This window comes from Haplochromis burtoni, unplaced genomic scaffold, assembly GCF_018398535.1.
Source record: "Haplochromis burtoni strain Fernald_Lab_line unplaced genomic scaffold, NCSU_Asbu1 Contig_554, whole genome shotgun sequence".
Classification (NCBI taxonomy): Eukaryota; Metazoa; Chordata; class Actinopteri; order Cichliformes; family Cichlidae; genus Haplochromis; species Haplochromis burtoni.
The window spans coordinates 245,765-260,795 of record NW_024582915.1 but is presented as its reverse complement, the minus strand read 5'-3'; the positions used below and the strand labels follow the sequence as shown (position 1 = coordinate 260,795).

The 15,031-nt window shown below is 41.2% G+C and overlaps 2 protein-coding genes across 2 annotated transcripts in view; both read left to right on the top strand.

Moving 5' to 3' along the window:
• LOC102302621 (bifunctional heparan sulfate N-deacetylase/N-sulfotransferase 2) overlaps positions 1–11,849 on the top strand; it is a 33,338-nt gene extending 21,489 nt beyond the window's left edge. Inside the window, exons 8-15 of the mRNA XM_005947811.2 lie at positions 2,096–2,278; positions 3,017–3,113; positions 3,185–3,308; positions 8,179–8,353; positions 8,441–8,611; positions 8,727–8,836; positions 8,976–9,078; positions 9,801–11,849. Of these exons, the coding sequence (XP_005947873.1) occupies positions 2,096–2,278; positions 3,017–3,113; positions 3,185–3,308; positions 8,179–8,353; positions 8,441–8,611; positions 8,727–8,836; positions 8,976–9,078; positions 9,801–9,926 (1,089 nt within the window). The 3' untranslated portion in view covers positions 9,927–11,849. The remainder of the gene's footprint in view (positions 1–2,095; positions 2,279–3,016; positions 3,114–3,184; positions 3,309–8,178; positions 8,354–8,440; positions 8,612–8,726; positions 8,837–8,975; positions 9,079–9,800) is intronic.
• Positions 4,349–15,031, top strand: part of si:dkey-191g9.7 — a 36,177-nt gene continuing 25,494 nt past the window's right edge. Inside the window, exon 1 of the mRNA XM_042214368.1 lies at positions 4,349–4,394. The gene's annotated coding sequence lies outside the window, so the exon portion shown is untranslated. The remainder of the gene's footprint in view (positions 4,395–15,031) is intronic.

The following is a 15,031-nucleotide window of genomic DNA, read 5'->3' as shown; positions in this document are numbered from 1 at the left end:
GTCAAGTTTTAGAAAATGTCCTGCTCGACCTCCAATTTGCATACAAATTTTAGAGTCCAAAGTTTGGACATCTATAATGAGTGCTGTGAAATTTCAGATTCATTTTTCAAATAGTTTTCAAGATGTATATTTTTTTTAAAATGGTCTGTTTTTTAACATGAAAATGTTTTTGACAGCAATCATTGTAAATGTTCACATTTTCTACCATCTAGATTTTATGCAACTTGGACACGCAAAAGGCTTGGTTGATTTCAGATGGACTCACCCTGTAAAATTAAAAGTGTTGTCATTTTTACCCCACTCTTTCTACCCCGCCCACTAAGAGTGGGTGTCACTTCCACCCCCTCTTAGTGACCTTGACCTCAAGGTGAAGATCAGAGGTCAAGTTTTCTGAAACTCTTGTCATTGCAATAACTAAAGACCAAGGTGATGTAGCAGGTTCAAATTGATACCGTAAGTGCATATGCTAAAAATCTCGGACGAGTTTGTGTCTCAGTGAGCTCAACTTAAAGGTCGAGGTTAAAGTATTTCCTAAACTTGCCCCATATTTCCAATGAGTGTTTCACCACAGAGTTGAAAGTGGAGAACCAAGTACAGCCAGAAAAGATGTACTGTTGTTGCTGTGTAGTTCCATAGTCACCCAGTCAGAATAGCCACTCTGAGTGAGGTACAAGTACAAAAACACCAGACATCTCATGTTAGCGGCCCAATAATAAAAACAAAAATTGTTGAAGTGTTGAAGCCCCCCCTTCAGTTTTAGGCTTTTGAAGATTGGTCTTGGGTGTTTACCTTCCCATGTGTGAGGTGACAAAACAGAATGCAACACATTGGAAAAAAAATCTTAGAAATAAAAATGGGTAGAGCCCGGAAGAGATATAAAAATAAATAAATAAATTTAAAAATTGGGGTAAAATAGTCATTTTTAATAACGTCCTTAGAAAATGGTGTCCAGTGGGTGAAGGACTGCTTCAATTGGTTTAGCAGTGTAATCAAATTCTTGTTTGTTTGTTTTTTGGTGCCTGTGTGTGTTTGTTTGTTGTTGTTGTTTTTAAGGGGTTTTTTTGTTTTGTTTTGTTTTTTTTAACCCTTAAGGGCAAGTTAGTGAAGTCTAACAAACTTGCTTTACTACTTAAGAGGAAAAGCTTACTTTTATTGAGGTTCAGTTTATACCCTGAAAGCAGATTTAATGTTTATTGTTTGTCTGCTACAACATTGGACTGCCTCAAAGGGAATGCTCTGGCTGATCAGTATAGAAATCACTTGTCCTTTAACCTGGAAAAGCACTGGCCCCTCCACCGTGAAAAGAGACGGCATTGTAAAACCCCCTGATGTGGGTCTCCTGCAGGAAAGCCACATCACTGTTATGGTGCTTAATAACATGGAAGAAAGCTTTCACTGTCTTGACTGGATGATTTAAACCTTTAACATTCCAGCTTAGAAAGTTTAAATGCTGACTAATCTGATTCCTAGAGCACAGACATTGTGCACACTCACCTTAAATGATAGAACAAACAATTAAACAACAGATGCGTGTTAGTCCAGAACAGGAAAAAGAAGATTGAGTAGATGTGTAAGGTTCTTGGCAGTGACCCCCCCCAACAAAAATGGCTCCCAAAAACCAAGCACCAAGCTCTTCTAACTAAGAAGTTGCAGACTTAACCATTGCTTATCATTTACTTAAGGTTTTTTCTTCTACTAAGACAAAATAGGATGAGAAAGATTAATGATATTAACAAAATAAACAAGATGGTTAAGACACGAGAATAAGGGGATAATGGAGAAATTTAGTGGATATAACATGCAGTGTGTGATAGTAAATTCCCAATGTCAAACATTTTAATCAAAATTTGAAATTCGAGGGAAAAAGTAAAATTTAAAGTTGGAAAAGTTTGTCAGCTTTCTTTCTTTATTGTCATTATTCAAATATAATGAAATTATTGAATACTTTCTCACATGGTGTAAAAAGAATTTAAGTAACATAAAATGCTAACATGTAATAAAAAGTGAACACACACACACACACAATTAAAAATGAAATTAAAATAAAACCTTAGGATGGCAGTGTTATAACATATTTTTAACTTTCTCAATCCAGATCAGTATCTTCATGACCCATCTGTCTAACTATGGCAACGATCGTCTGGGTCTGTATACATTTGAGTCTTTGGTGAAGTTTGTCCAGTGCTGGACCAACCTCAGGCTGCAAACGTTACCACCAGTCCAGCTTGCCGAGAGGTATTTCCAAATCTTTCCTGATGAGAGAGACCCGCTCTGGCAGGTGGGTTGATTCATGTGGTTATTTTTAAAACTTGAGAAATCCAGTTTCTGTTTTCACTTCACTGTATACACAGTCACCTAATCACTATAAATCATTAAATAAAGCAACAGTTAAAAGACAGCTTCACAACAAAGAGTGTTTTTTTTATTGTTATTATATTATTTTATTGTTTTACATACATTTTATTGTATTGTTTTATTTTAGAAATGAAAAAGTCTTCATGCATTTTCTTTTAAGTTAATAGGTAAAAAAGGCATAAGTGCCAGATTCATGATAAGTGCAGTAATTCTATGCACAAGGAGTTTGATGTAAGGAAAAACAGTGAATGTATAATTATAGTTAAAGCATCTAGTTTAGGGGTTTGTGGGGTTTTTGTAAATACACATTAATTGCACCTTTGCTAATAACCTGATCAGTGGATTTTTTTCCCTGACTACGGTGTGTAATATGTAAAATTTAAATTCATTCATGATTTCTAATCTTAAAAGTTTAAGTATTACATCTAAAATCTACCTTACCTACCCTTTTCCCCCATCTTTTGTACAATTTGGAAATTGAAATGCCTACTTCAAGATTTGGGTGATGTGGGAGTATGTGACGAAATGATAAACAAAACCATTCATGTCCCTTTTATTTATTTAAAAATGTAACGTGTATAATATCTGTAATGTAAAATGTAAATGTAACTTTCACCCGTCATGGAAGATGACACACTGTGTGGATTTTTTCTTTTTTCAGAACCCTTGCCATGATAAGAGACACAAAGATATCTGGTCTAAAGAGAAGACCTGTGACAGATTGCCAAAGTTTCTCATCATTGGACCACAAAAAACAGGTATAGATTCCTCTCATCTGTCTTATTTAATTCTCTGTTTTGATTATTTTAATTGTCTTGTTTGCTCAAAGGTACTACAGCACTTCATTCATTCCTGAGCATCCACCCAGCAATCACCAGCTCCTTCCCCAGCCCTACCACCTTTGAGGAGATCCAGTTCTTCAGTGGCGCAAACTATCACAATGGGATTGACTGGTAAAAACACATACACACCCTGTTCACTGTGTACAGAGCCTTAAAGGAAAGTCTGGATCTGTGCAGCGCTGCCATGACTTGTGTGCATAAATGTAAATGCGTAAATGTCCCACATTACTTTTTTTGAAATAATCTGCTGTCCATTTTCATTTTAGTATGACATTCCCTGTTTGGTCTTTAACAGACAGCAGCTTTGTTAGTTTGTTGCAGAAGCAGAAGATGGATGGATGGGGAAATGGACTGAGGCAAAATGGAAAACCGTTCTGAAGTCAGATCAATCCAAAATTGAAAGTCTTTTTGGAAAACCTGGATATACAGTATTCCCCAGACTTATGAGGAGAGGGACCCTTTGGTTTATTATTGGGGGAACATTCGCTCCCATCCTGATGATGTGCAAACTAGAGTTGGATGTCTCGAGACCGGTCTCGAGACCAAGACCGGTCTCGAGACCACTTTTACGTGGTCTTGGTCTCGTCTTGGTCTCGACGGACTTTTGTCTTGGTCTCGTCTTGGTCTCGACGGACTTTTGTCTTGGTCTCGGTCTTGGTCTCGCTGTTTCGGTCTTGCGTTCTCAAATCGACATAGTGTTCGGGAGATTTGGAGTCAACCATCAGCGGAGTGGGGGGTGGCTTACTGGGCTTAAGCCCAAAAACAACACACGAAGCACAGAGCGCACCGTCGTAAATTCCCCCTAATTTTGGTATGATCCGAGCTCAGGCACTAGGCGACTGAGCGCAGCACCCATGTGAGCGAGGGGGGAGAATTTGCTGCAGACAGAGGAGAGCTTAAGTTTGACCAGGTACCAAAGCAAATCATTCGTACTGAACTAATAATGTAAATATGACGGTGTATCACAAAAGATTGATATCAAACTGATCACTTGGTTGCGTTACTTGCTCTTCGAGTGAATCAACAAATGGATAAATAAAAAGCCGAACAGCAATGCTGATTTTTTAGTCTTAGCTTACATTTCATATTTTCAGTTGTTACCCTCCACGGCTAAACAAACTCTCTAAATCGGTTTCAGTTGTGTACTGATGAACACAACAATGGACATAAGGAGCTTCTTTCAAAGAAAAAACTCAGGTAGATGTTATTTTATATATTATGCTTTGGATGTTGTTCAGTATATCTATGCAAAACAAGAGGAATTTCAATACACAGCAGTATATTCACAGTTGAAACCAGATATTTACATACACTTTATGGAGAAAACATAAAAACTTTTTTTACTGTTAAACATCAATTTAGAGTAAACTTTTGTTTTAGATAAATAAATGTTGAAATATCTTTTGAATTAGTTAAATGTCAGAATAAAAAGAGGGAGCTGTCTATTTTAATCACTTTCATCAAATTTAGGAGTACATATACACTAAGTTTATTGTTAATTAATAAGAAAACTCCAGACGATTCCATTCTGAGCTAAAGAAGCTTCTGATAGGTTAGTAGAGTCCATGTGATTTGATGTTACAATTAAAAAAGTGTTTGTGTTTTTATCTGAAGAGTACATAAATATCTGGTTTCAACTGTATATTTGATGATGTTGGTGTTTGGCTTGATTGTCAGCACAAAGAGGGAGAGAGAGGAGCAGAGAGGGAACAAGAGCAGGTGAGACACACATGTTAGTCAAATGGTTGTTTGCCAAAACTCATCAGAACATGTATCTAGTACCTAGTGTTTCTTTTTAGATACCATTTGTTACTTTTCAAATTCTATATTTATTAAGTTATGCAGGCTTGTTTGCACAACGAGGCTAAATAATTATATAAACTTTTCTCAATCTAAATATTGTACTTTGGTAGAATTAAAAAATAAGTGTAGTGCAGGTCTATGATGATTTTAGTGCTACTATCATCTAGTTCTGATTCTGGTTCTGTCTTGGTTACTGTTGTAGTCCTGTTTTAATTCCAGATCAGTTTTGGGTCTGGTTGAATTGGGGTTTAGTCCCTGTGTCTTGATACAGGCCCGACTTTGTTCTGCCTTGCTGCTTAATTAAAAAACTAGTTTAAGGTGTCCTGAATATGTATATAGAATAGCATCTGGCTGCAGTTTAAAGACTTTTTTTGTCTCGGTCTTGGTCTTGGTCTTGGTCTCGTCTCGACTCGGTCTCGGTCTTGGTCTCGTCTCAACTTGGTCTTGGTCTTGGTCTTGTCTTGGTCTCGATACCCTCTGGTCTTGGTCTTGTCTTGGTCTCTATACCCTCTGGTCTTGGTCTTGTCTTGGTCTCGGATTAGGCAGTCTTGACTACAAGTCTAGTGCAAACTAGATCGAACAACAAACAGAAGCGGTGGATCTTAAAATTGGACAGTGCAGAGGCCTGTCTAATGCCAATTTGGGAGCTGCTACGGCAAAAGCCTTGTGCCCTCGGCACATCCAAGAGCAATCGGGAAGGACAGTGCAAGTGCAACAGTTCTGAGATGGGCAAGGCACATCTCAGAGGAAAGAAATAAAAGAATTTAAAAATGAACACTAAAATGGGCGGGCAGCCAGTGGAGTGAGTATAAAACAGAAGTAATTTGCTGTTTTCCAGTTAAGTCATACTTTTGCACCAGCTGAAGACGAGGCAGGAAGGACTGGCTAACACCTACATAAGTTGCAGTAATCCAATCCAGAGTTGTGATAAAGGCATGGATTACTGTTTCAAAGTGATCTTTCAACAGTTTTTCTATTTTTGCCACTTGTTTCAGCTGAAAGAAGCTGGATTTCACCACTGCAGTTATTTGACTGTCCAATCTAACTGTCCATCATAAAACCCAGGTTTGTGACTGGAGGCCTTAGATACTGTGCCCACCAGGACCAAACACAATACTTAGAGTTCGGTCCTCCTGCACCGTTCAGCGCATTGGGTGGCAGATCTCTGCCAGCGTAATCGATCAGCTGCGGTTGCTTCGGCCTCATCCCAGGCGCGTAAATCATCAATGAAAGTCCTCCGCCATGTTGTACGGGGGCAGCCTGGTTTGCGTCTTCTGTGGGGTGGGTTCCATGTGGTGGTGATCTTGTGCAGTCGGCACGGGAGTTGGGGTAGAATGTCATGGAGGGGACATGTGGCGGTCCGGCAGTGGTCTTCTTCATAGGTGACATGGTCCCGGTAAGAGACCCGTCTTAGCCATCACTGTTGTGGACCAACAGTGAGCAGTGGCCCGTCAGCGGTACTGATTCTGCTCCATGAAGAGACTTCAAACCAGACTAAAACAAGCCAAGGATGTTTGGTTTTTTTTTTATTTAATTAAATTTATTTTATTTTATTTTTTATTTAAAGGGCCTTCAATTTGCTATAAACATTTATCTAGAGAATTTTTAAAAGAAAAGAAAGATTGGAAATGGACCCGAAGTTGGATAACACACTGGGATCCAGGCCAGGTTTTTTCCATCTGTGGTTGTTTTAAAGCTTTTAGGAACCACCCTTGAGGAAAAGGCTAGTGTTAAAAACAACAAGAACAAATGTGCCTAAAACAGAAAGAATTAAAGAATCCAGGTGGGATTCGTTTTAGACTGTCTGGTTTTGAATGGAGACACTGACTCTGATATCGTTTGGCAGGTGGAATAAAACTAGAAGCTGAGCCCTAAAGTTCTGATCAAAGTAAGCAGAGAAAAGCGCAGCAGTGAATGCAAAAAACAGACGTGTGATCTGAAAACACTGTTTGAAACAGACACATCGTGAGATAAAATGAGCTCCAGTCTGTGTTCATGTTCTTCTGTGGGTCCGGACAACCACTGCGTGAAGTTAGCGAGTCAGTTAATGCTGTCAAGCCAGCGCACATGTACATTAAAATCTCTAATCATTAGAGCTTTATTATATTTAGGCATGATTTCAGCCAATAACTCAGAAGAGTCATTTGCAAAGTCCTTTGTGTATTTAGATGGTTAATAAATCACAGTACAGAACACTGGGCGAGAGCAACCCAGCTTAGTTCAGAGCTGGAGGAAGAGGATGACTGAGACAGCTGCTTACAGTTAAGAAAAACATTTGGAGCCAGATTAAACCAAAAGAACACAACAACATTCCTCTCTCTAAAGCCCAGTAACTGCTCTCCTTCAGTCACAGAAGTTAAAAGAAGAGGCGTTGATACACTGTCCAGCTGCTGAAAACACGTTGTTGCCATCAAATTCAGAATGACAGTAGTGATGGGAATTGCTTTGAGTCAGCACCATCTCTAAGCAGCATGTCAAAGACATTGCATTCATGCAAATTAATTACATGCTGAGTGGTCAAATGTTTGCTCATGTTGGAGCTATTTCCACTCTTTGTTGCGATCATTGTTGCGTCGTTACTCAAAGTAATTGTCTGTGAAGGTTCTCAGTCATCCAGGTCATCGTAGTCAAAGGAGCTTGCAAAGAAAAGCGTCTGGACTTCTTTAAGTTGCTTGAAGACGTTTCACCTCTCATCCGAGAAGCTTCTTCAGTTCTAAGGTCAAATGGTGGAGAGTCCCAGATATAAACCTACTCAAAGTACTCAAAGTTACTCAAAGTAATTATTACACACATTACACAGAACACTTTTCTTAATAAGTAATGTTACTGTCTAACAATATAAACCTACAGGGTACAGCCCCACACACTAGGAGTTGGTTTCAATAATCGATTTACCGATTCAAATCGATTTTTAAATATAAATGTATTTAGCCAGAAACGCCAGAATCTCGGGTTAAAGACAAAACTATTTCAACAACCACCAAACAGCTAAAACGGCAAACGAGAGCAGGAAAACCGATTCCACACAAAGACGTTGTGTTGTCTTATAAATTGGACACTTTTATATTAAGAAGCAACACACAACTGTAAAAGCTGCTCAGTTTAAAAATATTTCTTAAAAAAAAAACACATTTCACCTCAGTACAGTTGTGTAATGGTGTGCGTGTGTCCTCCCCAGGTACATGGACTTCTTCCCATTCCCTTCCAATGTCAGCACAGACTTCATGTTTGAAAAGAGTGCCAACTACTTTGACACAGAAGTAGCCCCTAAAAGAGCTGCGGCCCTGCTCCCCAGGGCCAAGATCCTGGCAGTGCTCATTAACCCGGCTGACAGAGCCTACTCCTGGTACCAGGTGAGAATGCTCACAGTGAGGCTGCAAAGGCGTTTTTATAGCATTTCAAACCCTCTTTAGTGTTTGTGTGTGTTTCGTTAACTACAGCACCAGAGGGCTCATCAGGACCCTGTAGCCCTTAACCACACTTTCCATGAAGTAGTTACAGCGGGCGCCTCAGCCCCCAGGGATCTGCTGGCCCTTCAGAGACACTGCCTTAATCCTGGGGCATATGCTATCCACCTGGACCGCTGGCTGCAACATTACCAAGCCAGCCAGGTAACACACACTGCAGCTGCTAACATGCGCATTCAGTGGCTGCTGCGAATACATTGGAAGATGGTTGTAGTTCTCTCAGGCGTTGCTGACACTCTTTCTCTATAATTGTGCTTAGCTACACATTGTTGATGGGGCGCTGCTGCGGTCCAACCCAGTACTGGTGATGGAGGGAATACAGAGATTCCTTGGTGTCACCCCCATCTTCAACTACACCCAGGCTTTAATGTTCGTAACACTCCTACATATAAACATATACAAAAGTCACTTTCTTTTCTGACTTGCCTTACACAGAAGCATGTAAAAATGTATAGCCTATGTGGGGTGTGTTTGCTGTGGCGTCAAAAAACATGCGTTGTCTTTGCAGGTATGATGACAGCAAAGGTTTCTGGTGTCAGCGAGTGGAGGGCGGTCGAGCCAAATGTCTGGGAAAGAGTAAAGGCAGGAAGTACCCGGAGTTGAGTTCTGAGGTACGCGTGCGCTGTGATTGCTTCACCTACTAGTTTTCTGATGAGCACAAGCTCTTTGGGGGGGATGAATCTTGTGTACTATAACCTCTTTTTAAATTTTAGGCTTTAAGCTGTGTAAGTAGCAAAAGCAATCTGTTAAAAGCTGACCTTTGGAAGAGCAAAAACCAAACTGAGCAAAACCATTAGCCTCCAATCTTGCTTTTTTCTTGTTGCTTACATACCCCATGTGCCTGTGACGGCACCTGTTACGGTCTTTTCTCTCATGTGTTCAGAGATGCTCTTCATCATGTTTTGGTTATAGCGATTGGTTATTTGAGTCACAGCTGAAAGCAGTCTGACAATTCTCCACTGACATCAGTAGTCTGCTATCTGTGTGAACAACTTCAAACCTGTCAATAAACCTATTTCAGGTCTCCAGCACAACAGAGTGTAAATAGGTATCGGCGTACATGAAATCTACACACTCCTTTTAGAGTAACATAAACACTACTTTAGGAAATGACACAGCCACAGAAATGAATTAAAAAGAAGTTCCTCTATTGTTGAACACCAACCTGACATCACAACAAAGTGTGTAATATTGGCACGCCAGTCCACCATGTCTGTTTCATGCTTGCAACAACAACACTTGAGAAAACTTGCTGTGAATCTCACCCCTGTGTGTGTGTGTGCGTGTGTGTGTGTGTGTGTGTGCGTGCCTGTCTGTGTGCATTTTCTTGCAGTCGCGTGCCTTTCTAGCAGAGTATTACCATGAGCACAACATGGATCTCCTGCGTTTGTTGAGCCGGTTGGGTCAGCCGTTGCCATCCTGGCTCCGCCAAGAACTCCAGAGCACCAGCTGGAGCTGAGGCTCAGACACACTGCAGAAAAGCTTGGACTAGAGTCTGTGGTCGAGTCAACATTTGGCTCCGGACGAGACTGGACTACCTGATCTGGAATCGGCAGCAACACACACTATCAAAGTTACAATGCTTGAGCAGATGTTAAGAGTGCCTGTGCTCCGTGAAAAAAGACCGTACAATCTGATCTTAATGTTTTGGTCACTGCTTGAGACGATTCCAGCAGACCGCCTCCTCTTGACCTTTCACCAACCTCCCAGACAGCTTTTAGCCTCCGTGTTGCAAATGAGGTTCATGCTGTACCCGCTGGCTGTGGATCCAGAGAAGTGGGTGGGCATCAGGTCCAGAGCATAAAGAACAGGTAGACGGCATTAATGAGGAGAGAAGTTCAGTGTGTGCACATGTGAAGTCTGTGACTGGAAATGGGACTAACACGCACAACCACACAGACACACACACACCCCACACAAAGATGATTTTAAAGCAGTCTATTTTTTAAAAAGGCTTGTATATGTTACGTTTGGGGGCAGAAGCAGTTTATCCTCAGCTCTCCAGTCAGTGAACAAGAGTCACAGACAGAAATGGAACTGAGTTGATGACAGGTCGGTGTAAATATGTTTTTAGAGTTATGGTCCATGCTGTGCCTGCCACCAGCATCCTGACAGTGAGCAGTTTTATTCCACTTGATTTATTTAGGCCAAGGGAAAGCTGATTTTTGAAGGATGGCAGTTTTCCAACTTTCAGCTGTTTTCCAACTCTGCAGATAAGTTTTTGAAAATATACCCTCCATGTTATGCAAGTAAAGAAACACTAAACACTGATGAGTACAGATTTTTTCGTTGGAACTCAATTTTCAGCTATTTGATGTGCTGTAAAAGGATATTTGGGGATATCTGCCAGTGTTATGTTCTGTCATTTAGTCTGTGGTCAGGGATAGCTCTCTGCAGTAGCTGCTGATCGAAACCTTGGCCACGTCTTTGTACATCCCAACATCAACAGACAACACTGAAGCTGGAACGCTCTCAGATCCTAGCTGACTAGAGTGCATGAAGAAAATTGTCAACTTCTAAACTAAAATATTTGTTTAAAGGCAAATGCTCTCCTAAATTCTAGTGATTTAGGATCCAAAAGTGACAGAATTTTAAAATGTATTATTATCAAAGGCTGCTATAAGTGCTGTCTTTCAAACTTCAGTTTAAACCACAGGCTTCGTCTTTTGAGTATCAAAGCTGTCGTAGCCCTGATGACCTCAGGGCAGTTTGGAGATGTCAACTGAACTTAACCAACTGGGAGAGTGGGAACTGTATTATTTTGGGTAGTGTAATGTTAACTTATGTTTTTCACTTCTTTACATTTTGGTAGTGATAAACTGGTTACGCTGATCCTGGCACGGTGTGGTAGCAAGGCATGGCTGTGGACCAGTGTGGGCTGCGTTTGACTGTGAGACAGCCATAAGCATCTCTGTAAGAGTAGCCGTGTCGGAGAAAAGGGAAAAATGTATATGCACACAAAATTTGACAAATTAAAGGAAAAACCTGGTCTTTCTATTATAACGTGAGGGGCATTTCACGGGCATGATTTAGCTCTACTTGTCCCTTAAAGGGACGAGTTCCAAGTGATCACCTGTATCCTTTGAAATGTTCCTATCCTGGTCTACTGCAAAGTGACAGTGCCCCCAACTACAGAGCATTAGGGCTCACTGACATGTTTGAGTATGAAAATAATGTGAACATATGCTGTGGAGGATTCTGTGGACTTGCAGATTTCTCAGCTGTCATTACCCCACTCACAGCTGTCATAGGACAAGAAAATGGACACCAGAGTTACTAAGGCAATCTGTTGAAAGTTTCTGTCTTGTTTTCTGTTTGTTTAGCACAACTGTCAAAAAGACCAACATTGTATCATCTCTAATAAACACATAGAGACTGAAAATATTTCAGCTGTCTTTGTTTTCAAGGCCTCAAGAAAACCTCCACCTGTTTCACCAGAACACTGTTTGAGTTCCTTTTTCACCCGTGCTACTCAAGTGTTGAAAAGCAGAGTTTGAGCTTTGTTAGAGACCCACTGTGAAGCTTTGTACTACATTCTGCTAATAGGAATTGTTAATGGTTAAAGAAAAAACAGTTTTATATATAATTGAGAAACTTTCTGTGTAAAACCTGATCTTCTTAGGTGAGACGGCATTTATCCCACTTTGCATGGAGCAGCTCTAGAAATCTGGTTAAATGTATTAAACCCCTGAAAACGTGATTATCCGTAGTAAGCAGAGTTGCATTCTTAGATGCCACTTTGTATCTGATCTCCTCCTGTTATCCCCCCAAAACCCCATTCCCATAGAAACTGTCTGCTCCCAGCACAAAACAATTTAAACATGATTTAATAAGTGATCGTCATATTGACGTACTCTGCCCTACAGAAACCTAGTTACAGCAGGATGATTGTGTTAAAGTGAATCAACACCCCCGAGTCATACTGAGAAAACCCCCAAAAAACTTTTATTTGTAATCTATCGCCCATACTCGCACTCAACTACTGCCTCAAGGTGCTTTATATTATAAGGTAAAGATCCTACAATAATCCAAAACAAACAGAAAAGCTCAACAATCACATGTAAGCGCTTGGGCAACAGTGGGAAGGAAAAACTCCCTTTTAACAGGAAGAAACCTTCAATAGAACCAGGCTCAGCAAGGGCGACTGGTTGGTAAGTGGACGAAGACACGACAAAGATGCTGTGGAAAACAGCCTGGAGAAGCTTCAGCTCAAATATTTTTGTTGTCATTGCTGTGGATCTTTACCTGTTACACTGACTTGGTGAGTAAACGTTTACTGTTATTCAAACTGATTTTGTGGCTTCTTAGTTTAGCACCAGGCAGGGGCGGAGCGTGGGGGTGGCTTACTGGGCTTAAGCCCGGGTTGTTTTGTCAGAAGCCCGGGGTCTTTTGGAGTGTAATTTTTTCATAGTTAGATGCCTGGCTGACAACTGTATAAAACAAAAAGTACACACAATATTCGAAGCACATAGTGCACACTGTGGGAATTTACGACTGTGCGTGAATCCCCCCTGATATTGGTATGATCCGAGCTCAGGCACTAAGCGACTGAGCGAGGGGGCGGGGCAGCTGCTGCCTGTAGTGCGCTGTTGGAGAACGGAGCCAGCCATACTAAGGAGAGCTTAAGTTTGACCAGGTACCAAAGCAAATCATTCGTACCGTACAAATAATGTAAATATGACGGTGATCACGAAAGATTGATATCAAACTGATCACTTGACCAATATTACGTTACTTGCTCTTCAAGTGAATCAACAAATGGCGAAATGAAAAGAACAAATGCTTATTTTTTTTCTTTTTTTTTGTTTGCCATGTGGTCCGTGTTGATTCTACTGAGTTTCTATCATGCCTAGGCTCTGAGGTGCAGCTTTCGACACTAACATCAGAACTCACTGTTGTGGGAGACCACATAGGGCCGTCACAAACACGCTCGGCCTCTGGAGGGTCTGGGATACCACCACGGGAAGCCTATGTGGGAGGTAAAAGGAGCCTAAAAAAACAAATGTTCCGGCAATTTGCTCGTTATTTAATCTCTGCAGCTGTCTTGGCCCCTACGGTGTCAAACGTTACTTCGTTGAGTTATCTTCTATTGTCCAGTTCTAATAAAAAGTCGTTCTCTATGGTTCAGGCTTGTGTTAGAGTGTGTGTTTGCTCTGGCAGAGGCTCCCTTGTGACTGGTTATATTGGACATGCTCAAACAAAGCCAAACACACAACAGGAGCCACAAGCAATTAGGCCTGCCATACAGCATTAACTCCCTCTGTACACCCTCTGGATTTCCTTCCTCAACCTGATCTGAGCTTAATTTTCCCTCGGTCTAGCGTTAAGCGCTATGTTTTGGCACTAGCCGATGCTCAACATTGGGGCGATGTGGCCAGCAACTCACGGACTAAGGAGGTTAGCCTCTGCTACACTTGTGTGCGTTCGTGCTCTCTCTCGTGCACTTTACTCCTCGGGGTGACGCGTGTGAGTTTGTGGCAACATATATGCATGTTGCCTTTTACTGTGCGTGCTTTCGGCATACGTGAAATGGTTAATGGTACGAGAGCATGCTAGTAAGCACTGCTGGACTGGCACGGGGAGGAGAAGGCTCTGTGAAGTGCTAGCAGGCAGGGTTTCTATCCTTCGGAATTAGTTATAATTAAGATGGTTTAGGGTTTGAGAGTCGTCGTCTTTCATTGTTCATCTCTGTCAAAGAAGGACATTTGTGTTTTACCCAAACTGATGAGCAACATATCCTTGCTGCCTGTCTACTTTCTCTTGGTCTTATTGTTGTCTGCCGATTGTAAAGAAAAGCATTACCATGCTTTATTTTCTGCTACCTTAATTCTCAATTCCTTCCTGTATAGTAAACAAGTAAAGTCAGACATAAACTGATGGACATTCATTTTGAATTAGATCCCCTGGAGCCTGAGCAGAGGTTGATATCTCATTGCTTGTGGCTTGGACAGGAGACAAAGTGAAGATCTGTTTCAAATCAATGTAAGAAAAACGGGTAAACTCAATCTTGGTCAACCCCTTTCTCTTTCTGCCCCCAACCCTTGCGCTCCTCTCTCTTTGTCTTCCTGATCCTCTCTTGCTGTTTTTGGGCGTCTCTTTGGCCTTCCGTCACTAAACACCTCATAAGAGAGACATCACTTTGTGCATGACGACAGGACGAAGAGATGGAACGGTGCTGCGAGTGTGTTTCTTCTACAGAGGCCCCCAAAGAGGTTTCAGCAAGCCTCAATGGCACTCAGAGAATTCCCAATTTAGATCTACGGAGGATTCCCACAACAGCAAAGACTGTGGTAGACGTACAGCTTCCACAGGAAAAAGGAAAAAGCTAAAAACCTAATTTTAAGACTGACTTGACTGGTGATTTGATTCACGCAGTGCAGTACATGCAGTTTTCAAGCCGCCGTGACCACGGAGATTTAAGTCAATTTAGACAAGGCTTCAAATTAACTCCACAAAAAGGTGACCAAAGGTGAAAGGTATTTCACGATGGCTGCCTAGTCTTGCTCAATGATAGTATGTGTGCTCTTACACATATACTCGCACCAAAGTTGCATTAATTACAGC